The following is a 25,686-nucleotide window of genomic DNA, read 5'->3' on the forward strand; positions in this document are numbered from 1 at the left end:
TCCCAAGGCTCAGGGAATATTCCCTTTCCAAAGAGAATCTAATTTACATCTGCCCTATCTGAAGCGCATGACGTCCCTTTCCATAAGAGTCTTGTCACACAAGTCCACACTGAAGTCTGAAGAAAATGCGGACAGATTCCACAATTTATGCAAAAAAAAAAAAAAAAAAAAAAACCAACACACAGTTAAAACTACACAGTTCTTATCGACTAAATTTAGGTGATAGGAGATTCAGCTGGGCTCCTCCCAGGGACCTGCCTCCAGGTGCGATAAAAGGCCTGCCCTGACACCCCAGCACTCGCTGTCATGCTCTGTCTTTCTCTCTCTCTCACTCTCTCTCACACACACACCTTTAAACTCTTTAATAATGATTAGAAAAAAAATGAACAAAGCAACAGCTAAGAGTCTACAGCTAACAGCTGGAGACAGCTAACAGTTCCCACCAGTCTCTCTCCCTTTCTGTCCTCGGCCCTCATGGCTCTGCTCCTGTCTGTCTGCCTCTACCCTTCTCCAGGCCCTCACTCCCCTCCCTTCCCCTGAATAAGCCCCCTTATACCAGATGTTACATGGCATGATTTCACAGGGGGACACCTTAGCGTGGGCCCACCAGGTACCCACCCACCCCACTCCCGGCTGATCATATTTTGTAACACTATCTACATGGTACACAAATGTGTTTCCATGAGCAAGTGTGCTGTGAATGGGAAATAACTACCATGTCCAAGTTTTTAGAAGAAAGAAAACTATATTCTTTTAAAGAAAACGCAAACATCCTGGGGGGGGGGGGACTTAATTTAAGTCAAATCATATGCTTTGGTAGCGGAGCCTGATACAGTATGCACAGTGCTCCCTGGCAGGGTCTGCAGGGAGTCCCTCATGTGCCCCACCCCGCTCTGCCCCTGGGTCTTCTGAGGCTGAGGATACTGGAAAGCATCTCACGCTGGGATCCAGAGAGGTGGAGAGCTGCAGCTGAAAATACCCATCAAGGCCAAATTGTGCTATTTCCCAGGTTGTCCACAATCCCTGGCTCTGTGGTCGCATACAAATAAGGCACCAGTCCCCAAGGCCATCCAATCCCTGCCATGGGAGCTGAAACTACGTGGAGGAAGTAGTCTATGGTGCAGGTGTCCTGGAATCCAGCAGGGGAAGTGACTTGAGGCACAGAAGGTGAATAAATAGAAATCGCTTCTTTGTTGCGGGGGTCCGGCCCCTGCGGAAGGGACAGCAGCTGGGAGTGGGGTTGGGGGGAGTGTGGGTCACTCCTCTCTCTGATGGCTGCTTCTCAGAGCTCAGTCACATGCACAGCAGGTGAGGGGAGTGGGCCCTGTCCAAGGCGCCTCAGATGACAACGACGGCAGAGCAGGTGCCCCTCCAGGGGGTAGCAGCGGCGTCCCTCTTCCCCACTCAGCTGCAGCCCACAGTCCTGCAGAAGGAAAAACACAACTCTGAACCCCAGCAAGCAGGAGGCAGGGTATCCTCACCAAAGGGACAATGGGGTTGAGGCAGGTATGGTGGCTGGGCAAGTCCAGTCTCAAGGAAAGGGCAGGGATGGGTATGGCAATAACTGTGAGCTCAGCCTAATAAGCTATTGTAGGTTTTTTCTTTGTTTTGGAAACAGGATCTATCTATACCTGTCTGTCCTGGAATTCACTATGTACATCAGGCTGGCCTCCAACTCACAGAAATCCACCTGTCTCTACCTCCCAAGTGCTGGGATTAAAGATGGCACCACTATGGCTAGTCTTCACAAGCTATGGTTTTTAAGAACAAGGTGTGTGGGGGTGCGGGTTGCTGGAACATTGGCTCAGGAAAAAGAACTTGCTCCACAACCATGAACACAATAGCTCAATGCCTTTGTACCCATAGAACAAGCCAGACTCTCACCAACTCCAACTCCAGTTCTGACTCTGTTCTCCACATACAGAGGCATGGATACTTTCTCTGTGTGTCTGTGTGTCTCTGTGTGTGTGTGTGTCTCTCTCTCACACACACACACACAAACAGAACTCTTTAATAATGATTAGAAAAAAATGTACAATGCAACAGCTAACAGCCAGGTATGGTAGCACATCTGTAATCCCAGAACTTCAGTGGCAGAAACAGAAGCAGAAATTCAAGTTCCAGGTCAGCCATTGCTATACAGCAAGACAGTGTCTTAAAGGACAAAATTCCCAGCACAGTTATCAGACTGTGACTCCAAGAGGCTGAAGTAGAAGACTGGGTTTGAGTCCAGCCTGGGCTATCAAAATAATTGAAAGGCTGGAGAGCTAGCTCAGCAATAGAGTGCTAATAGCACATGCAGGATTTGTGTTCCAGTGCAGATACACAGGGAATTTTAAGACAGCCAGGGCCACACGGTGAGACCCTATTTCAAAAAACCAAAAAAACAAGAAAAAGGAGGCTTGGTCCCTTGTCCATGGAGAAAATGGTTGAACCATTAAAGAGATTTTTGGGTCTTTGGGGGTATGTCCTCAATGGGTCTCCAGAACTTTGACCTTTTTTTCATATACATGTTATATGTATGAGTGTGGGTATGCCATGGCATGCCTGTGAAGGTCAGAGGGCAACTTGCAGAAATGAGTTGTCTCTCTATGTGAGTCCTAGGGATTGAATTAAGATCCTAAGACTTGCCAGGCGGTTTTAATCCCAGCACTTGGGAGGCAGAGGCAGGCGAATTTCTGAGTTCGAGGCCAGCCTGGTCTACAGAGTGAGTTCCAGGACAGCCAGGACTACACAGAGAAACCCTGTCTCGAAAAACCAAAGATCCTAAGACTTAGATCTGGTGGTTTGGTCCCTATAGATTCATTCATGTGTTTGAATATGTGGCCACAGGGAGTGGCACTATTAGGAGGTGTGGCCTTGATGGAGGAAGATGTCACTGTGTAGGTGGCTTTGAGGCCTCCTTAGCTCAGGCTCCACCTAGTACATTTGGATCAAGATGTAGAACTCTTGGCTCCTCCAGCACGATGTCTCCCTGGACACTGCCTTGCTTCTCCCATGATGATAATGAACTAAACCTCTGAAACTATAAGCTAGTCCCAATTAAATGCTTGCCTTTATAAGGGTTGCCTTGGTCATGCTGTCTCTTCACAGTAATGAAAACCCTAAGACAGAAGTTGGTACCAAGCTGTGCTAGGGCTGATGATGTTTGGAGGAATGTGGATTTGGGGACTTTGGATATGGAAAGCAGTGGAATGCTTTTAAGTGGGGCTTAATGGGCTGTCCTAGTAGGAGTATGGAAGACATTGGTGCTGAGGGTGATTTCAACTCTGCAGGGCTGGCTTAAAAGGTTTCAGTGGTTGGGAGGCAGAGGCAGGCGGATTTCTGAGTTCGAGGCCAGCCTGGTCTACAGAGTGAGTTCCAAGATTAGCCAGGGCTGCACAGAGAAGCCCTGTCTCGAAAAACAAAACAAAACAAAAAAAAGGTTTCAGTGGAGAATTTCAGTATGCAGCCTAGAGATCATTCTTATATTTTGGTGAAGAATGCAGCTACTTTTGCCCTTGTCTGAGGAGTGCCAGGGGCTAAAATGAAGAGATTTAGATTAATTGTATTGAAAAAGGAAATCTCAAAACAGCCTAGCATAGATTCTGTCCTGTGGGTTATTCTTACAAATAGTATTTTGATCAAGTATAGCAAGCACAGAAAAGAAAAGTACAAAATGTATGGTTCAAGTATTAAGAGGGTACTAGGAAGTAGAATGGGAGCTGAATACTGTGTTCAAGGAGATAAACAGATTAAGGGACCTCAGGGCAAAATCCCATCCTCCTAAGCTTATTGTTTATGCATTTGAAGTTGTACGAGAGACAGTTATATCATGTTAGGCATTATTATTACTTGGTTATCGTTCTCATTTGGATATAAGGAGATATGATTGTATGTCAAACTGACAAGGGATGGATTGTGATGGCTATATCTGGAGTAAACTACAACCCAGAAATGGTAGTATACACCTTTAATCCCAGGAGACAGGGGCAAGCAGATCTCTCAGTTCAAGGCCAGCCTGGTACAAAGCAAATTCCAGGTAAAGAAAAGACTAGGTCCAAGCATGTTGGCATACACCTTTAACCCCAGCACTTGGGCAATAGACCATGCAGATCTCTGAATAAGTGAAACAGAACAAGAGGCCATGTTCCAGCCCCAGCAGGCAGCAGAACTCGGCAGCTTCAACCACGTGGCCTTGGCTTTAGAGTCAAGAGTAGAAGGGGCTATTGGAACAATTGATGCTGGTTAACTGAACCTAAGAAATTATCAATGACTAAGAAGAGACCAGCATCACTGAGGTGAAATCTTCTGGAAAGTAGTTTCTGGGAGCACAAAGGAGCTGTGTTCCAGAGATAGCCAAGGCTGTACTTCATGCTGCAGCTGAATGTGGTAATGTGTAAGAAACACCCAGGTGGTACTGGTTTTGAAGACATGAAGTGGCCATAGACAGCAGCTGAGGCTTGGCATTGTGAAAGGCCTGGGAAAGCCATTGGTTGTGGAAAGCTCTTGGTGCCGCTTCTAGGAAATCGGTGAGAATATTTACATTGGGCTAGGACAAGAAAGTAGGCTCAAGAAAAATAGAGTTGAGGAATGTCCTCATGGCATCTTGATCATCTTCATAAGTCCCTAGAAACAGTTACCACTAGACTTTTGTTTATGCCTTGTTTGTTCCTTGACCTAGAACTGACCTTATTCTTTGCATGTACTTAGAATGGTAAAAAAAAAAAAGCAACTTGGGAAAAAATGAACTTGCTTCAGCACTTGCTGGAGTCATGCTATCATGTGGTCTAATTGTCTTTTTAATTTCATCCTCACTCCCATCCTCAAAACCCTGTTGACTGACTGAGCGGGCTTGGTCAATTGGTGAAGGTGCAACCTCAGTTGCAGTTGATGGCCCAGGACTGAAGGGGTCATGCAAAGAAGTTGAGGCTTGGCACTATGAAGAGAGCCTATGAGAGGCTTCTGGTAAAAGTGCAGCCTAGTTTCAGGGGAGGACCCCAGTGTATTGGAGATCCTAGTACCATGAGATGACCATCAAGAACAGCAAGCAGCAGCAGTGGAATGGAGTCAACCAGAACAGAGAGTGCTATGTTAGAGCCCAGAAGATCATGTGTGGATCCCAGACATTGGGACAAGAAGTTGTAAAGTTGAAGTTGCCTTGGAGACCCCAAGATATTAGAGCTGCCAGAGCCATGGTATCTGAAGAAAGCTGCTAACAGAGAGTAGAACCAGACCAACAGAAAGAATTGTGTTGCAGTCAACTAAAATGAAAGGAGACAGACATGGAGATGCAGAGTGTGGAATTTGACCAGCTGGTTTTTGATCTTCTTTGGTCCAGTATTTCCTCACTGCTATGTTTTGGAATACTAATGTATATCCTGTGATGTTGGAAATAGCTGCTTTTTTATTTTGGTTTTGATTTTATAGGAGATTAATAGTTAAAAGGCCAGGCGGTGGTAGCGCATACCTTTAATCCCAGCACTTGGGAGGCAGAGGCAGGCGGATTTCTGAGTTCAAGGCCAGCCTGGTCCACAGAGAAACCCTGTCTCGAAAAACGGAAAAAAAAAAAAAAAACAGTTAAAAGATTATATGAATATCAGAAGAGACTTTGAACTTTTGAACATTTTTGAGACTATGGTAGATTATGAAGTTGAACTAAATGCATTCTGCATTACATTATGGCTACAAGCCTATGGGGGCCAGGAAGTGGAATGTGGTTGATTTAAATAGGTTTGGCATCCCATAGACTCATGTGTTTGAATGCTTTACTGGAGGAGGTGTGGCCTTGATGGAGGAAGTGTGTCACTGTGTAGGTGGGCTTTGAGGCCTCCTGTGCTCAGGCTCTGCCCAATTAAATATTTGCCTGTTTAAGAGCTGCCTTGGTCATGGTGTCCTCTTATGACAGTAAGTAGATGTCCTTTCCTGCTGAGTCATCTCAAAGGTCACTCCAGCCCCTCTCTTCCTTACTCTCTCCCATAACTGGAATCCAAGATTCCGGTTATGAGGTAAGCAGCTTTGGTTGCATCACAGGACCAAAGCAATGTAGCTAATCCACCATCACTGGATAAACCCCAAACTGAGTTAAATAAACTTTTATTTGTTAAGTTGGTGACTTCAGGGTCTGTTACAGTAACAGGAACTGACAGCATGTCGTCCTCTGTAGAATTTGATGGACTCATTTCATCTCCTATACTGCCACACCCAGTCACCTCCCAAAGCCATCCCCATCCGCACTGTCCCTCAACTCAACCAGCTTCCTCATGGGTCCCTCCCTGTAACCCACCTCTTCCACAATTACATGTAATTTGCTGACGTTTTGTTTGGTAAGCTAGGGTTGATATGTAGCCTAGTGAGCCTTGAATTTGCAATATAACAGTCTCGGCATCTTGAGTGCTGGAATTGCTGGAACGCTGTGTATGGAGGCACACCCCTGCAAATCCTGCACTCAGGAAGCAAAGGCAGGTAAGAGTACAAGTTCTACGGCTGGGCACCTTTAACCCCAGCACTCAGGAGGCAGAGGCAGGTAGATGTCCCAATTTGAGGCCAGCCTGATTTACGTATCAAATTTTAGGACAGCCAGAGCTACACAATGAAACCCTATCTTGAAAAACTATATAGAGTACAAGTTCTGGGCCAGCCTGAGCTACACAACCAAGTTCTGAGCCAGCCTGGGCTATGTAGAGTTTCTGTTTTAAACATAAAACAAAATATCCAGTAGAATCTTGCCATCTTTTCTCTCCCTGATGCCCTAGGGAAATTAGCACTCTCAAGCCTTCATGGCCCATATCCAACCTCTGGCAGCTTCACCAGCAATATAAAAAAAAATCACACACATACACACACACACAACTTTTTACTACCTCATGCTGTTAATTCGTATTCACTATACAATCTTACTCTGAGTGTTACCTCCTCCAAGAAAACTGATTTTTCCAAGGTTCTGACAACCCCTTCAACAGCACACATCACCTCATATGGACACTGCCAGTCTAACTTCCCATCCTTCCTACTAAATATCCCACCTAGTAAAAATGTGACTATCTGAAAGAGAAATGTGTACAGGTAGAGCATGTGTCCACAAGAAAGGAATGGCTTGCTGGGGTAGTATGGAACAGAAGCCACAAGAGAGGGTCCATAGACACCCAGGGTGAAGGGGCAGCAGTGTGTGGAACAGGCTGTGGCACCTGTGTGTGTGAGCCTAGGGCTTACCTCACAGTGGTAACACTCCACATGATAGTCTCTGTCCATGGACACCACACGAATGGTTGTCTCACAGCCCTAGAGGAAAAGGCAGAGTTCACAGACGTTCTTCCTGGACCTGGAACACTATGACCTGTCCATTAAGACACACCGCTCTACAATGTGCCACAGTCAGTTACACTGGCAGGTGTCCAAGAGTGAATATGCATGTGTGCTGGGCATCTTTCCCAACCAGCATGTGACAATAAGAACGTCACATGGGTTCTGGCTCACACATACTATCTTCACTTCTTCAGAGCCAGGGACTCCCACTACCAGTTCTGCTTCCTCAGAAGCTCAGTTGGGCATATACAGTTCATGCAAAAAGACCCAAAAATAAGAGATACATAGGCCAAAGCCTCTCATCTGTTCCCCTGGCCCTAGGCCACCCAACATCCACTGCGGAAGTGAATGAGCCCAGTGAGCAGCCCTTTCCCTGTTACAGCTGATGGAATACCACAGCGGGACAAGCTAGAAGCCAGCAGCTGCTTCCTTGTAGTCTACCCAGGGCACACCTGTCCCACCCCCTGCCCAAACGCCCTGCATATTCCTCAGCCCTGAGGAATGTAAAGCATGGCCACCTTCAACCACTCCTACTGTGGCCCAGGATCTGAGGCAGGCTGGAGTAGACAGAGCCACAGGGTCAAGCACCTGCTGCTTCCAGATGAAGTGTTCCTACCTGTGCAGGGAGGATGGGGCGGGCACAGGAGGCACATTTTGGTGCAAACACTCTGGAAGAATAGAGGAAAATGGGCACGTGAGAAGTTGAGTGAGTAAGGCAAGGGCACTGCCCCGCCCACCCTCCTGTGTGGACACCGGCTGGTGCCGCTTTAGCCTTCTTGGTGCAAACTGCTGATGCAGTTCCTATTTGCCTACTCCAGAATAGCTTCAGGCTCTCTCTAGACATCTCCTTTGTATTCTCGGACCCCTCACATCCAGACTGAAGCCATCCCTAGGGTAGACCTCTGCTCTACCTTGAGTACCAAGTACAAATGCTGGTGGCATCAATCCCCAAACTCAACAGCAGCACAGGCCCAGGGCTGCCAGGCTGGAGCCTGGAGCCACAGTATAGAAACACTTTGGCTGCTCATATGACATCAGGGCCCTTCTCTCTTTAGAAGCAAAAAGCCAGACGGTCAGGTGAGCTCACTAGGAAGAAGAGGGTTCTATGTAAGCAAAGGCAGGGAGCAAAGGCAGGCGGACTGGTGGCCAGACTACCCATGAGAAGGATCAGAAAGCACAAATGCGGCTGCCCTGCCCTTCCAGTTGGATGTGAACCAGCTTCCGGCTAGTGCTGGAACATCTGCTCCCAGCAGATGGTGCTGTTTGGGGCGGCTCTGGAGCCTCTGGAGGTAGGCTTGGCTAGTGAAGGTGAGTCACTATTGGAAGGAGCTTAATGGTTACAGCTCAGCCCAGTTCCTTCCTGATGTCTCTTCTTCCCGCCCCACCAAGATGTAAGGAGTCCCCTCTCCCTGCTCCTGTCACCAAAGCTAGAGCTGTCAACACCCAACAGCATGCCTTCAACACCAGGCCTTGCCTATCATGATGTCTTCTGAAACTGTGAGCCAAAATAAACCTCTCCTTCTCACACTGTTCTGTGAAGGACTGTCACCACATGGGAAAAGTCACTAATACACCTACCCCCAACAGCTGAGAAAACACGGAGAGAAAGACACACACATCCCCCTCAAAAAAAAAAAAAAAAAAAAAGCAAGAACCAGAGAGGCAGAGGTAGGCGGGGAGGGCCATGCTGCAGGCCACACTGCTCCAGCAGGGGAAACTCACGTATGATAATCTCTAACACAGTAAATGTTGTTCTCCACATCCACAGTGAAGGGAACCCCATCCAGGCACTCGTTGCACACTGAGCAGCGGAAACAGCCCGGGTGGTAGGACTTGCCAAGGGCCTGCAGGATCTGGGGAGGTACCAAAAGGTCAGTGCAGGTAGGACACTCAGCACTGCCCCCAAGAGACTATGGATCAGGGCCCTACCGGGTCTGGAACAGGAGAGGAGTAGGGGACTCCAGGAGACTAGGGAGGTTCTTACCATCTCCATGATGAGGTGTCCACACACGCTACACTTGTCAGCTGTTTGCTGGAACCCGGAGTACTGAGAGGGGACACAGGATCCAGGACGTCACGTGACAAAGGGGCACTCACTGTCGCTGGCCTCAGGTCTGCATGTGAGTCCGAAGGAGGTTCCCGCCCTGCTCCCACCCAGCTTGGCCAGCAGCACAGTGGAGACTCACCAGGAAGTCCTCCTGGCAGTACACTTTCTCGCCCACGTTATAGAAGGCCTTCCCGCGGAGCCGTCTCCCTAGAAGGTAAGGAATGGAAGGAAATGCTGCAGCCAGGAACAGAGCCCAGCTTGATCTCAGTACTCATCTCCGACCACTGTGAAAGGGCCCCTGTGATGCTATGCTGCTGTTTTAAACATTCCAAACAACAATGAGGGTTCACACCTGAGAACCAGCATCCCAAAGGTGACAGTAGGACCCAGAAGTCTGAGGACAGCCTAGGCTACAGCCTAGGACCTGCCTTGAAAAACCCAAATAATAAAGTTGGGTGTGATGACACATGCCTGTAATCTCAGCACTTGAGATATGGAGGCAGGAGAAACCAAAGTTCAACAACACTCTTGGCTACAAAGCCTCGCTGGAGGCCAGCCTGGGCTAGATGATACCCCCTCTTACACAAAAACAAGTATTTCAGAAGAAACCAGAACAGTCAACAAAACTGATGGGATACAGCAAATACAGGAAGGTCCCCTCTCCCACACCTCTGCCACCTGTACCATTACCTCTCTACTGCTCACCTGGCATTCCCACATATAGGTGTTCCTGTAGGTGCCAGGAGCTACTAGCAACTAGAAGCAACTACAACCTGGTGAGGGTGCTTATGAAAAATATGCAGCCACATCAAGCACTTTGGTAAGATATTAAGTAGTTTTCCTCTTAAACAATTCTGGAGCGGAGTGTGGTAACCCACACTTATAATTTCAGATCTTAAGAGGCAGAGGCAGCAAAAGTTCAAGGCCAGCTTGAGATATGAACACCCTGTTGAAAAAAAAACCCAGAGCTGGGGGCACATATAGGCTACCACATGGCTCAGTGGTAGAGCCCCTGCCTAGAATCCCCCAGTGAAGAGTTGGGAGTGTGGCTCAGTAGTAGAGCACCTGCCTAGAATCTCCCAGTGAGGGGCTGGTCTGTGGCTATAGGTCAGATTTCCAGGACCACAAAACAGGCAAAAAGATTCAGTCTTGTGCTAGTTCTAGTCAGTGTATACTAATGAGACTTGTGGAATTAGTGGTGAGAGAGAATAGAAAGAAGTAAAGTTATCTACAATCACAGACATATTACCACATGGTTATCTATAAACACAATCATGACTGTGTTGCACAGAACACCAGTAGTAACCCAATAACCCTACTAACTTGATTGTAATTGCAGGATGGGACTGAAGGCTAGCATATGAGAACCATATGAATCTGGGTGTGTTTGTTTGTTGTTTGTTTGTTTTTCAAGACACAGTTTCTCTGTGTAACCCGGGTTATCCTGGAACTCGATCTGTAGACCAGACTGGCCTTGAACTTACAGAGACCCACCTGCCTCTGCCTCCTGAGTACTGGAATTAAAGGTGTGAGCCACTGTTGCTGCCATCACCACCACCACCACCACCACCAGGCTCCCAATGCATATTTATTCTGGCAATCAATACTGAGAAAGTGAAGTTACAGTTTTTAAAACTGCACTTACGAGGCTGGAGAAGATGAGGACGTAAGATTGGGCACTGCTCTTATAGAGGACCCACATTAGGTCCCCAGCACTCTCATTAGGTGGCCCGTAACTGGCTGTAATTCCAACTGCAGGGAATCTGATATTCTCTTCTGGCCTTTGGTGACAGTAAACACACTGACACACATGGAGAAGCTATGCTGGTAGCAGCATGAAGATAGAAAGAAACGCTGAGGGATTAAACAGGAAAATATGGGTATGCTCCATAGTATAAAACCAGACTCGGCCCAGAGAAATCTGAGAAGACACAGGTACAGATAGCTTGGCAGGGAGCCAATTTCCTAGCTCATTTTGCACATTTTGTTGGCAAAGCTGGCAGTTCTCAATCTGGTTTCTCTGTTTCAAGAATGTTTGCAAAGGCGGTGGTGGCGCACGCCTTTAATCCCAGCACTTGGGAGGCAGAGGCAGGCAGATTTCTGAGTTTGAGGCCAGCCTGGTCTACAGAGTGAGTTCCAGGACAGCCAGGACTACACAGAGAAACCCTGTCTCAAAAAAACAAAACAAAACAAAACAAAAAAAAACAAAACAAAACAAAAAAAAAAACAAAACAAAACAAAAAAAAAAACCAAAAAAAAAAAAAGAATGTGTGCAGAGTAAGCACCTCAGGAGACAGAGAGCATCCCCCTTGGGAAGACTGTAAGTTTGTTTGCTCTCCAGCATTACAAAGATGAGATATGCCTCTGGGTCAAGGGTCAAGGAGATTTGCTGACAGCCTATTGTAAAATGTTGGGGTTTGTCAAGCTTTGGGTGGTAGGGCTTGTTGGAGTTCCAGCTTCTCCAGAAGCTGAGGCGAGAGGCTTGCTTGAATCAAGAAGTTTGCGGTCCTGCTGGACAACATAATGATCCCACCTCAAAAAAAAATTCTTTTTAATTATAATTCCTAAACTTGAGGTTTTTAAGATTTGCCACAGAGGCAGAGTATGCAGCATCTACCAGGAGTGTATCCCATCCTGTGAGAATCAAGGCTCAAGCAGGGCAGGAAGTGCACATGAGGACTCTGACCCTGAAGTATGTGTCTTCTGCCAGCATCATGAAGAATGGGGGGGAGGGTCACCTGCAAGTGTGCTGCAGGGTAAAATTCTGGACCCTTCCCAGATCACAACAGCTGTGTTCACTTTCAGATGCTACCCAATCTCAGCATCATTTTTTTTGTAGAAATTGATTTTAAAAGAGGTGATAAGGAGGGCTGGGGAGGTGGCTCAGCCAGTGAAGTACTCTCACATACACGTGGCCAAGTTCAAGCTCTAGCATCTACATACAAAGCCAAGTATGGTGGCATCCCACTGAAATCCCAGTACCAAGGAGGTAGAGACGGGTACCTTTCGGTTTGCTGGCCAGGTACCCTGGTCTAATTGGCAAGCCTCAGGTCCCAGTGAGAGACCCTGCTGCAAAAAAATTTTTAAAAAGTTCCTAAATAGCATTACCTGGGGCTGACCTCTGTACACATACAACTCTAAAATGAAGTTGTTACCAACATAAACACAAACAACCTAAATTGATTGTGATTGCTCACACCTGTTATCCTATCACACAAAAATCGATGAACTGGGCTTAGACAAAATCTAACATTTCTTAAGAATCACCAAAATAGTTTTAAAATCATACTTAGAGAAATTACTCAGAAAACATATATCTGCCAAATAATTTAGACCTAAATGTTTGTCAGTAAACTTCTACAACTCAGTAATTAAAAGGCAAATAATGAGGAGACAGAGGCAAGAGGGTCTGTGAGCTTGAGGCCAGCCTGGTCTACATAATGAGTTCCAGGCCAGCCAGAGCTAGCTGGGTAGCTATAGAGACCCTGCCTCAAAAACAAAAAACTCAAAACATGGCTTCAAAGATGACTCAGTGGCTAAAAGCATGTATTATTCTTGCAGAAAATCTGAGTTCAGTTTCCAGCATCCACAAGAGATGGCTCCCAGTCACTCGTTAACTCCTGCTCCAGAGGATCTGACACTTTGGCTTCCTTGAGCACCTGTGCTCACAAATATAGTCCCCACTTCAAAACATGCACACATGCACAATAATTAAAAATAAAACCCCAAACAAAAAGGCAAATAATTCTCAATTCTAAAAAAAAAAAAAAAAAAAAAAAAAAAAAAAGTAAAAGCTTTAAACAGATTTCCCCCAGAAAATATATACTAGGCTGGCAAAATGTCTCAGCAACAAAGATGCTTGCTGCCACAGCTGACAACCTGAGTTTGATCCCTGGAACCACATAAGGGAGGAGAGAACTGATTCCTGCAAGTTTTGTTCCATCTCCTGACATACATGCAAGCGCATGGTCATGCATGCACACATAATAAAAATATAAGTATTTTTTAAAAGATGTATTAATGGCCAAAAAAAGCAAACAATAAGATGATCCCTGGAAATTACATATTAAACTCACGATGAGATCCCACCCAACAGAACAGTTACTTAGAAAGGCATCAGTGCCAATTATTGGCAGATGTGCAGAATACTGTGACTCAGGTTTCTAAGGCAACTGCCAATGGTACAGTTCCTTGGGAAGACAATTTGGCAGCTAAACATACACATACTCTATGACCAGAAAACCCTACTCCTTGCAATCTACTCAAGGGAAATGAAAACATGAGGAAGAATAAACTCTACAAGAGAGTTCACAGCAGTCCAGTGTCTATTAGCAATTACACAGAGAAACAGGCTATGGGCCGTTCACAGTGGATTTCTGTCTGGCAGTCACTGACACATACAACACAGATTAAAAGAAAAATGACTACCCTGAGAACAGCTGCCCTAAGGATAAAGCCAAATCTAAGGGCCGATGACAGCCTGAGGACAGTCCTGTCTCAGAGTTGTAGTGTCCTCAGTAGCTAAAAGCTTCCCAGGAATGGTGAATGAATTCAGCCCAGAGGCAATCAGTTTTCTATACAGGTCTAGAAAGCACAGCTCCAGCTAACCAGCGGCTCCTAGTGGCCGCTCAACGAAAAGCTGGATTTAAGGTCACATTGAAGGAGAAAGAAATATTCTGAGGTTAATAGTTGGATAAGACAAAATAAGGGAGATTTAAAAAAAAAAAAAAAAAAAAAAGTGGGGCTGGAGAGATGGCTCAGCAGTTAAGAGCACCACAGGTCCTGAGTTCAACTTCCAGCAACCACATGGTGGCTCATAACCATCTGTAATGGGACCAGATGCCCTTCTGGTGTGTCTGAAGACAGACAGTGTACTCACATATATAAAATAAATCCTTTTTTTTTTTCAATGTGTATGTGTGCATGTGCTAGTGAAAGCCAGAGGTTAACACTGTATGTCTGCCTTGATTGTTCCCCATTCCCCATCTGACTCTTTTAGACAGAGTCTCTCCCTGACACTGGAGCTCACCAATTTGGCAGATAAGCTGGCCAGGGAGACCCTGGGATCCTTCTGTCTCCACCTCCCTAGCCCTGGGATCACAGTTACCACAGCTTTTTTTACATAGATGCTAGGGCTCAAACTCAGATTCTCTTCCTTGTGCAGTAAACACTTTATTGGTGAGCCATCTCCTGCCCCACCCCTCCTTCCCTTTATTTTAAAGAAAATCTTTTTTAAAAAACAATTAAAAGCCGGACAGTGGTAGCACATGTCTTTAATCCCAGCACTTGGGAGGCAGAGGCAAAGAAGCAGAGAGGCAGAGAGGCAGAGGCAGGCAGATTTCTGAGTTCAAGGCCAGCCTGGTCTACAGAGTGAGTTCCAGGACATCCAGAGTTACACAGAGAAACCCTGTCTTGAAAAAAAAAACAAAACAAAAACAAAAAAACAAAAACAAACTAAACAAAAAAAACAAACAAACAAACAAAAGCAATTAAAAAATGGATCTAACCATAGTGCGTTTGATTCTTCTGTGGACATTTATACAGTGGGAATAAGATAAGCATGGATTACTGACTTAACCAAAGGATGGTGGAATGTGAGGCCTAAGAGGGATTTTTACTTTACCTTAAAGTAAGTAGACTGGTCTAAACAGAGCCCTGGAGCAATGGTAGTGCACCTTCAATGCAGAAGGGTGGGTCTGCTGTTTCTTTTTGAGGAATGGTCTCTCTATGTCACCTGGGCTAGACCTGAACTCAGCTTCTACCTCAGCCTCCTGACTGCCAGTATTACAGGCGTGAGCAACTGTCTTCATGTCTTCACTCTCCAAAAGCAGCTTCATTTTGAGTCAGTACTAGGCATTATACCGTGTAAGGTTTTGTGTGCAAGCTTGACACAAGTTAGAGTCATCAGAGAGAAAGAAGCCTCAGTTGAGGAAATGCCTCCATGACATCCATCTGTAAGGCATTTTCTCAATTAGTGATCACTGGGTGAGGGCCCAACCCATTATGGGCAGTGCCATCCCTGGGCTGGTGGTCCTGGTTTCTATAAGAAGGTAGACTGAACAAGCTTTGGTGAGCAATCTAGGAAGCAGCACCCCTCCATGGCCTCTGCATCAGCTCCTGCCTCCAGGTTCCTGTCCTGACTTCCTTCGATGATGAACAGCAATGTGGAAGTGTGAGCCAAATAAACCCACTTCTTTCCTACTTGCTTTTTAATCATGGTGTTTCACTGCAGCAACAGAGACTCTAAGATACTCTGTGATTTACGCGTGTGTGTGTGTGTGTGTGTGTGTGTGTGTATCAAAATATCCCATGCAGGGGATGAAGATGCTTAGTACTTAAGAACATTTGCTGCTCTTACAGAGGACCCCCGCTTCACTTTGAACACCCACATGGTGACACACCCATTCACAACCCCAGTTCCAGGGGATCCAACAGCCACACATGGTGCACACTCATGCACACAGGAAAAGCATTCATACACATAAAGTAAAATAAACAAATCTTAAAAAAAAAAAATTAAAAACATTGACCTCACGTGCAGCCAGGTTCAAGCTCCCTCACCCCATGCCCCAATCCCTCCCAGGCAGAGCAGTGCCCTGTGTGGATAGAAGCACTATGGCCAAGGACTGGAGAGGAGCCTTTCTGAAAGCCAGCAAAGGCTCCTTCCTCAAGCCCAGGCCTCCCACATAGGCCAGGCCCAGAAACCAAGGGGCCACAAACCATATGCACAGGGAGAATGTGTGACTGTGGCAGCCTCCTTCTGCCTCAGAGCTGAGTGTTTCCTCTGGCTGAGACTTGAGTGCAAGGGAGTGAGAGAGGCAGAGGGGATGGGTTGGGTGTTACCTACCGCAGGAGTCACAGATGAAGCAGTCGGTATGATACAGGCTTCCCATCGCCTGGCACGCCTGCCTCGCTCCATAGATGCCAAGCCCACACTTGATACAAATGCCTGTGAGGGAGGAGCAGGAGAGAATCAGCTGGTACTGCGCACTACAGAGTTGGGTGGCCAGCCAGGCTCCTGGTCAGGTGTCCACCTGCCTGACCCTCCCAAGCTGACCTCCCAAGGCCAGTGTCACCAGGTCCCTAACAATTAACATTCAGCTACAGGGACACTGCTCTAAGTCAAACGTGTGAGGTCCCCCACAGGCTCATGTTTTAAGCACCTGGCTGATGGCACTCTTTTGAAAAGTTACAGAAACGTAGAGACATGGTGCCTGGCTGCAGGTACAGGCCACTAGGGGCAGGTCTTGGAGGCGGTAGTTCAACTCTGCTTTTTGGTGCAAACGTTCCTCTTTCTAATCCACTGAGACATGAGACCCTGCCCTCAAGCCCTTGCCATTACCAACAGGGCAGCACCAACCAGCATGCCTTCCTTGTCACGTTACACAGTGCAAAGTCAAAGTCACTTCTTCCTTGAAGTGGTTTCAGCCAGGGAGCTGGCCAGTGACCAGAAAGGCATCGTATACCGACAGCACTTGGGGTCAGCTACTGCTGCCTGAGCATCCAAAGTGCTTCACAGAGCACAGGCAGAGCCTGCCTGACATTTGCCATCAGCTATGAATGACTTCAGCATTAGACCTAGAAACAGCCACCTCCGACTGAGACAACCTTCCTGCTGCCTCTGAACCAAATCCTACTCTTCAAAATAAATCTGCACACCACACAGGTACACTCAAAGGCATCGCTCTCCTTGACAGGTGCCCTTCCCCATCTGTACAAGATTCCCATATCCCCTAGACCATACCACAGACATCGACAGCCTGCTGCCTGCCTGCTATACTGCAGAAAAAAACCCCAGCCCCAAGGACAGAGCATTCCAACAGAGGGACACACAACACAAGTTACACAATGTCAGATGATGCACACCTGTGACCCCAGTATTCAGGAGACCTAGGCAAGAGGATACTTCAAAGTTCCAGCCCAGCCTGGGCTACACAGCAGGCTGGAGGCTGGCTGAGGGTCTACATGGAGATGCTGTCTCAAATAACAACCACCAAAAAAACAACAGTAATGATGATGGTGACTATGTCAGACAGAAGCAAATGCTGTGGGGAAAAGTAAGGCTCATTAAGAATAAATCAAGGGTCTGGAGAGGTGGCTCAGGGGTTAAAACTGCTGGCTGCTCTTGACCTGGGTTCAACTCCCAGCACCCACTTAGTTCACACTCATCCATAACTCCAGTTTCAGAGGGTCCAATGCCCTCTTTTGACCTCTGGGGGCACCAGGAATGCAAGTGGTGCACATACCTACATATATGCAGGCAAAACACTCATACATATAAAATACATCAATCAAAACAGAAAAAAAACAGAGGGCTGCGGAGATGGCTCAGTGGTTAAGAACACTTCCCAGTACACACATGGCCTCTCCAGTTCCAGAGCATCAAACACCCTCTTCTGGCCCTCAGTCACTGCATACACATAGTGCACACATACAGGTAAGTAGACACACACACTCACACAGCAATAAAAGTGAAAATAAATAAAATTTAACAAAAAGTCTTTTAAAAAATAAACAATTCTATGACAGTTGGTCATGGTGACACATGCCTGTAATTGCAGCACTTAGGAGGCAGGCCAGCTACATGAGCTAAAGGCCAGCATGGGCTATACAAGACCTTGTTTCAAACAAAACAAAGAATCAATGTAGGCCAGGTATGTTGATATATGCTTCTAGTAAACCAGGAGCATCTCAGGTTCAGGGTCAGTCTGGGCTCCATGGAAAGTTCCAGCAAAGCACAGCTGCCTAACATGATCTGGTCTATAAACTCACAAATCTAGAGGCTTAGGGTTTCAGCTTAGTGACAGAGTGTGTCTGACATGTGAGCTGCACCGACGCACACACCTGGAGGTGATTTTTACACAGGGATGGTGAGGGAGGACACTCTGTAGTCTCTACACCATGAGCTGAAAGGACAGTACTTTCTTTGCAGGGATCTGGAGATACTGGATGGAACTGGGGACCACTCTGGCAAGTCAGATTGGGGAGGGGACAGAGGACTAAGCAGCAGTGTTAAGAGGCCTGGCTCCAAGCCTTGTGCACTGTTAACCCAGGTATCCTGGAGGCCCAAAAGGCTGCTCTCTTCAGTTACCCAGTATCTCTGGTTGTTTGCATGAGAAAGACCCTGTAAGTTTATGTGTCTGAATACATGATCCCCAATTAGTGAAACTATTTGGGAAGGATCTGGAGGTGTGGCCTTGCTGGAGAAGGTGTGACACTGGGAGGGGTTTGAGGTTTCAAAGACTCAGGCCGTCCCCAGTGTGTTTTCTCTGTCTCCTGCATTCAAATCATAATGTGAGCTCTCAGTTGGCTGTGGTGGTATTGCCTTTAATCCCAGCATTCAGAAGACAGAGACAGCAGATCCCTGTGAGTTCCAGGCCTGCCTGATCCACATGGTGAGTTCCAAGACAGCCAGGGCTGGTAGAAACCCTGTTTCACAAAAAAAAAAAAAAAAACCCACAAAACCCACACAAATGCTGTGGGCTCTCAGCTGTTCTGACAGTGCCTTTGCTCCACCATCATGCTCTCTAACCCTCTGCTTTAATGTGGGGCCTGGGGAAGTAAACTCAGGTCAGGCTTAGTAGAAAAGGCTGTAACACAAGGAGTTGTCTCACCAGCCCTCTTTGCATTGCTCCAGCTAGCTTCTGTACCGCAGGTGTAAGCACTCTCAATCTGTCTCCCAAGCAGCATGTTAGGCTGTGCGCCACCGCACCTGGTCTGTTCCCTCATCTCGACTCCACTCCTTTCCTTCAGTCCTGATTCAGGGTGTAATATGCATGCTATGCTATGCAGGCCCCAATAATCACCCCTGACACACCATCAGACTTCTCTTCCTGGAGTAAAAGAAGTCTTCCTTCCCATCTTCTCCCTCTCTCACCAGCTATGAGAATTAGACCTTCCCTTTCACTTGACTAAATCACAGAAATCAGCACTGGAAGTTGGGGGTAGGGAGGCCAGACATGGGAGTGTACACTTTTAATTCCAGCACTTGGGAGGCAGAGGCCAGCACATTCCTGTGACTTTGAGGCCAGCCAAGGCTAGGTAACAAGATGCTGTCTCAAAATATTAAAAAAAAAAAAAAAGGTCTGGAGAGCACTGGTTAAGAGCACTGGCTGACTGGTTGCTCTTGAAAAGAACTGGCTGGGGTTTGATTGCCAACACCAAAATAGATGCTCACAACCATGTGTAACTCCAGTTCCAGGGAATCTGACCCCATCTTCTGAACTCTGTGGGCACTAGGCACACACATGATACATAGACATACATGCAAGCAAAATATTCATACATAAAAAATTAATAAAAATCTTTAAAAAAAAAAAAAAAAAAGTGGGGCAGACTCAAGAAGCAGAAGCAGGTGGATCTCTGTGAGTTCAAGGCCAGCCTGGTCTACCTAGTGAGTTCCAGGACAGCCAGGCTACACAGAGAAACCCTGTCTTGAAAAACAACAAACAAATAAAATAAACACAAAGAACTGGGATGGGAAGGAGGTAAGATGAAAGGACAGAGGACTTGATGCTATATGGATTTATAAGTTTATGCTTTTTAAAAAACACTAATTTGTGTACATGTGCACACATGACTTATGTGTGTACACATGACACATGTGTGGTCAGAAGACAACTTACAGAAGTCAGTTCTCTCCTTCCTTCTACCATATAGATTCTGGGAATCAAATATGGGTAGTTAGTCTTGGGAACAAGTTGCTTCTTTAGCCTCTGAGCCATCTCAGCTCCTCCATGCATGTGTTCAGTGTGTGTGTGTGTGTGCGCACATGCATGTGAAAGATCCTTCTACAGATTTATAACCAAAAGAAAAGGGCCAATGGAAAGAAAAAACCTTAAGCTGGAGGTAGGAGTCAGAGAGAGCAGAATGGTACCCTCTCAGGTGGCAGACTGGCCGTGTACTGAGGCATGGAGGAAGAAACAGGAAGCCAGGCCACAAAGACTGCACTTGGGGACCTCAGTATTCTGACTGAAGTGGGAAGCAGGATGATTGTCAGGAGACCAGAAGGCTGTTGAGGGAACATAAAAGCAAAGTGACTAGGCTAAGATCAACACACAAGTCCTACAAACCCACTGAGGCCAAAAACAGGCCAGTGAAACGGCTCAGAGTGTCTTGCAGCTAAGCCTGACAACCTGGGTTCAAGCCTCAAAACCTACATAATAAAGGAAAAGAACCAACTCCCACAAGTTAGTCTCTGACTTCTATATACATGCCACAACATCCATGTGTCCACACACACACACACACATACAGGGGTCGCTCCAGCAATTCAGAGTGGTCAGAGTAGAAGTCCATGAAGAATCAAATAGGAGCTGGAACCAAAGGCTGCTAAGAGAAGCAAAAACAGAATATGGCCTAGGAGTCTTAGCAATAGATGGTCTGTCTGTTCAGGGGCCTGAGGCTGTTGGCCTCTATTAGACACCACACTGGGGAGAAGGCAAAGCGTTCAAATACACAATGGCACAGGTACCAAGAGGTCAGCTGACACAGAGCCTATGAAGGAGAGCTAGGGATGACACAGGCAGAGGAACACACTACAGACAGATCAGACTTCCTTCTGTAAGAAGTATTTATCCAGGTCAAAAGATCTGAAATGTTTTAAATTGCAAGCTGGATAGGATGGCATGTGCCTATAATCCCAGCACCTGGGAGGCTGAAGCACAAAGAGCTCAGGGCTAACCTAGGCTAAGACTCTGGGAGGCTGAAGCAGGAAGAGCTCAGGGCTAACCTAGGCTGAGATTCTGGCCTTTAAATTAAACTTTAAAAAAATGAAATTAACACATTTTTGTTTTCTGTTTTGCTGTCCAGGTCTCATTTTGTAGCACAGGCTGGCCTGGAATGCATAATCCTTCTGCTTCAGATTTCCAAATGCTTGGATTACAGCTGTTTACCACACCTAGAAACTGACATTTTTGTAACTCAAAAACACCAACTGTCGTCGGAACATAGTCTAACCAAAATTGCCCATATTTTTAAGAACCAGAAAAAAAGGTCTATTTTTGGTTTAGGGAGTGAGAGATAGCATTTAGAGCAGGTATGATGGCTCAAACCTGTAATCTCAGCATTCAGGAAGGCCGAGGCAGGAAGATGGTTACTTGAAGGTCAGGTTGGTATACAGAGTGAGACCCCATCTAAAAAAGGGCTGGGGGGCTGGGGATATGGTTCAGTTGACTGAGCCTTGCATGCATGAAGCCCCAGGTCCCATCCTCAACACCCCATAATCTAGCTGTGGTGGTGCACACCTGCAATCCCAGTGCCTGGAGCAAGGCAAGAGATAAAAAGCTGTCCCTGACTACAGAGCACATTCTGCACTGCATGAGACCTTATTCAGAGAAGGGAGCCTCTATAATCAACCAGCTCAGCCTCCTGTGCCGCTAACGGGGCTGAAGCTGAGCCCTCGCTGTTCTTTAGAAAGGACCTCACCTCCAGCAGGTTCTGGCTATCAGTGCCGTTACCTCCGCATTAAGCACCCAGGGTAACACACAGACTTGAGAGTGGCCATAGGGGCCAACAAACAGACCAATGCCCAGCCTCTAAGTGTGCACCTGCCAGAAGATGATCAGATGCTCAACCAAGAGCACACAGAGTATCCGGTTGAGACGTCCCAGTTTGGCTCCTGGCAGGTGGCCAGTTTCTCACTCATCTCCTACTCCCAGGCCGCTTATAGCAGCCAGCTCTTGGCTAAACCAGATTCCCCATCCTGACTTCTCACTTCAATCAAGCACCTTATTCCAAAGACAGGCCACTCTTTGGCCCACAAACCATCCTGGGCTACAACCTGCTCATACCCTTACTTTCTTCCTCCACATTGGAATGCACCCACATGACCTGCTAAGGTGCAGCCTCTACTCCCCTAAGATCTACTTCAAAGCAACCTGGAGCTACTAGCTCTACTGAATGGGAGGCAGCTCAAAACCAGGCACCCGGTCTCAGGCTTGCTAACCATGCCTATCCCCAAGCCAGGAGCTTCACTCCCTCTACCTGACTCACCTAATGTTGTGCCAAGGAAAGCCATCAGCCTTCGGGGCCTTGCTGATACATGGGATTTCTTTACCAGGGCTGTTAGGAGTCAGATTCCCTTTCTTTGGTATTTAATGGTATAAAGTCCATTTTCTGTTGCCACTTTTTGAAGCACAGTCTGACTATATAGTCTTGACTGGTTTGGAACTACATGCAGACCAGGCTGGCTTTCAACTGTCCTACTGTTCCTGAATCCCCAGTGCAGGGATCACAGGTCTGTACAAACCATGCCAAGCTAAAGGGTAAAGTCTGAATGCGTATTTTTTCTTTGTATTTTTTTTTTTCTATATATGTGTAACCAACTGTAAGGCTGGTTTGTGGTTTTGTTTATTTGCTCTGCCTTGCTGGGAGACAAACCTAGGGCAGTGATAGGCAAGGGTTCTATCACAGAGCTACACCCCAGCTCGGTATTCCTGTAGGAAATACCCTGCATATCCGACAGAGCCCAGAGAAGCCAGGAATGCTTAGTCCTGTGGCCTCACCTGCAGCCACTACCAGCACTGAAGCCTCAGTCACACAGGGTACCCAGGGAGCCCCATCTTTTTTGTCCCTATCCATGGCTCACAGTTAGAAGGGGAGGGTCACTTCCGTTCTGCTTTTCATCAAACAGTAGTAGGAGTAATGCTATGGATGAGAACAATACCCAGCAAAAGGGGATTAAGAATGGGTTAGCAGTAAGAGCTTGGTGCTCTTGCAGAAGATTCAAGTTCCGTTCCCAGCACCCACCAATTGCTTGCTCCTCCAGTTCCAAGGGTTCTGACACCTTCTGACCTCCCAGGGTACTTTCACATACACCTAACCAAATCTTTTGCAGAGTCCATATGTCTCTAATCCTAGCACTCCAGAGACTGGGGCAGAAAGATAACTGTCAGTTCCAGGCCAGGCAAAGCTACAGAGTGAAACCTTGTCTCTAAGTAAATAATCCTTTTTTTTTTTTTTTTTTAAAGTGTTCAGAAAATAGCTTAGGCTGTCAATCAGTCTGATTTTGTCTGAATCCCCGCCTCAAGTCAGGAAGCGCCGGGCGGCTCCGCATCCGTGGCGGGAGAACAACCCTTTCCAAAGCCTCGCGCACCCCGGACCCCCCAATCCGGACCCCGGCCCGCGCACGCTCACCAAAGTAGTCTCGGGCCGTGCGTGCCTCGAGGGCGCGCTCCAGTTCCCGCGTGAGCGCCTCCAGCCGCCGCTCGGCCGCACTCGGGCCGCCCTCCCGGCCCGGGGGCAGCGGCAGCGACGGCAACGGGAAGGGGAACTGGGCAGGCTCTGGAGAGCGGGCGGGAGCGGGGCCGACGCCGGGCGGCAGCAGGTCTGCACAGGCGCCCGCTGAGCCGCGGGAGCCCAGGCTGGACACGCTGGAGCGCGCGCTGCCCCCGGACGGCGGCCCGGGGCCGGGACCGTGGCGCTGGTCGTAGCCCAGGCTGATACCGCTGGAGCGCGCGCTGCCGCCGTCCGAGCCCGCCAGGCTGGCGCGCGGGCCTCGCTCGGGGCGGCTCGGGACGTCGGGCGCGGCCTCGGGGGCGCCGCCGCCGCCGCCGCCCTTGCCTCTGCGGCCCGACGCTGGCGCCGCCTCGTCCGCGGCCCGCGGCCCGCGCCGCACGCGCCCTGGGGAGCCGGCGGTCGACTCCGGCTCGCGCAGGCCCAGCCCGGCCAGGAGCAGAGCCGCGTCGTCCGCGGCCGTCCGCGAGCGCTGCATGGCCGTCGGCCCTCCGCGGCGCGTCACCTCCGCCGCCCGCCGCCGCCGCCGCCGCTCCGGCAGCGCCGCCGCATCGTCCGCCGGCCCGCAGCCCGCCCCGGGACCCCTGGGCACGGGGCGGGGCGGGGCTGGGGTCGCGGTCGCTCGGCGTGGGCCGCGCGCTCGCGCGGGGCCGTGGCCGGGAGGGAGGAACAGAGCCGCGCGGCGGAGGAATGCGTGCGCAACTCGGGGCCGCGCCCCCTCCGCTCCGAGGCCGCGCGCGGGGGGCGGGAGTGGGGGGGCGGAGGGACTCCTTTGCCCCGTCAGGAATGTGAGGAAGGAGACTGCGCAGCGGCCTGTGGAATGTGGGGTGGCGGCGACGGCCGGGCCGAGGGGTGCGCAGACTGCGCGGCGACGCGGGCAGGCCAGCGGTGGCCCAGGCTCTGGTCCACCCCGGGGCCTCAGGGTACATTCCAGATTCCCCCCCCAGGCTGAGAGCCCTGAGCCCACATCCTCCCTCCCCATAGTCCTCCCAGGCTCTCTGCTAAAGGAGCCCAGCCTGATGCTGACCGCTTTGTGCCACATGGATGTGACAACAACGTGGGAATTCTGGCAGTTTCAAAACAGGAACGCCAATGTAAGGATTCTAGCAACTTCTAGGTATAACCGTCCCAATGACACATTCTGGGACTTAGAAAAGAATCACCGGAAGAGTTCCGGGACCCATTGTGAGTGTGACTTTCACCAAAACTCTTTTAGGCTAGAGCCGTGGCTCAGAGGTTAGGAGCATTCGTTGCTCTTGCAGGGGACCCAGATTCCGTTCTCAGTACTCATACGATGGTCCACAGCTCCCTTAACTCCAGTTTCAAGGGATCTGACCACCTCTTCCACCACTAGGCATGAACATGATGCATATATGCACATGCAGGCAAAACACAAAACATAAAAAAAAAAATTAAAAAACAAAAACAAAAGCCTGTTTATCACCTGACATCCATAAGCCCCTACTTTAACTGGAGAGCCATAATGAGTCTCAGGGTTTTTTTCTATATGAGGGGACTCTCAGAATTATTGTCAGTTTAGAACCAGTATCCACTAAGCCGTCAAAAATCTAGTTGTTTCGTTTTCTCCAGGGGTACAGTTACCCTGGTAGAAGGATGCAGAAAGCCTAACAGTCAGACTCCTATATTGAAACGTGCGAGGGGACCTGGCCTTCCCTTAAAAGGGGCTTCTGGGTCATAACTAGCTCAAGTCTGGAAACTGATTGACAGGCCAGGATTCTTTAGTGTTGCTCGTCTTTCATTTGTTCTAGAGTTTTAGATTGAACTAAAAGCGGCATACATACTTAGAGCATAGTCCTCATTCATGAGCCTTGGACAGGGCCCAGCAACCTGCAGCCAATGGCGACTTGTTGACCTTTCGGACTCGCTGGCTATGAAAGGCACTAAAAAGTAGGAGGTTGGTCACTACATGCAGCATCTTCTTAGCACCCGCAAGGTCAGGGCCAAGCTCAGGGCTAGTGTGACAATGGTAGGAGTCCCCTTCAAATTCAAGGGCTCCTCTCTCACAGTACCTGACCTCGGATTTAGGGCATGCCTAAAATGTGCTTCTGAGCATCTGTGCAGTTATGTGATGTGTGGAACTAATAGAGGCCACACAGGTG

General features: G+C 48.2%; 1 protein-coding gene across 1 annotated transcript; it reads right to left on the minus strand.

Moving 5' to 3' along the window:
- Window positions 1-345: 345 nt before the first annotated feature.
- On the minus strand, window positions 346-24,134 carry Wtip (WT1 interacting protein). Its single transcript, XM_034494317.2, has 8 exons — window positions 23,468-24,134; window positions 16,179-16,280; window positions 9,471-9,538; window positions 9,269-9,331; window positions 9,007-9,137; window positions 7,901-7,952; window positions 7,192-7,260; window positions 346-1,423 (listed from the first exon to the last, which is right to left on the minus strand). The coding sequence occupies exons 1-8, from the start codon at window positions 24,042-24,044 to the stop codon at window positions 1,283-1,285; spliced, it is 1,203 nt and encodes a 400-aa protein (XP_034350208.1). The 5' UTR covers window positions 24,045-24,134; the 3' UTR covers window positions 346-1,282.
- Window positions 24,135-25,686: the final 1,552 nt, after the last annotated feature.

This window comes from Arvicanthis niloticus, chromosome 1, assembly GCF_011762505.2.
Source record: "Arvicanthis niloticus isolate mArvNil1 chromosome 1, mArvNil1.pat.X, whole genome shotgun sequence".
Classification (NCBI taxonomy): Eukaryota; Metazoa; Chordata; class Mammalia; order Rodentia; family Muridae; genus Arvicanthis; species Arvicanthis niloticus.

Excerpts from the sequence above, each read along its gene's own strand:
- Wtip (XM_034494317.2), bottom strand. The coding sequence starts at position 24,044 with ATGCAGCGCTCGCGGACGGCCGCGGACGACGCGGCTCTGCTCCTGGCC. Across the intron at positions 9,539-16,178 it reads CTTCATCTGTGACTCCTGCG|GGAGACGGCTCCGCGGGAAG; the intron begins GTAGGTAACACC and ends CTTACCTTCTAG. Across the intron at positions 7,261-7,900 it reads GCCCCATCCTCCCTGCACAG|GGCTGTGAGACAACCATTCG; the intron begins GTAGGAACACTT and ends CTTTTCCTCTAG.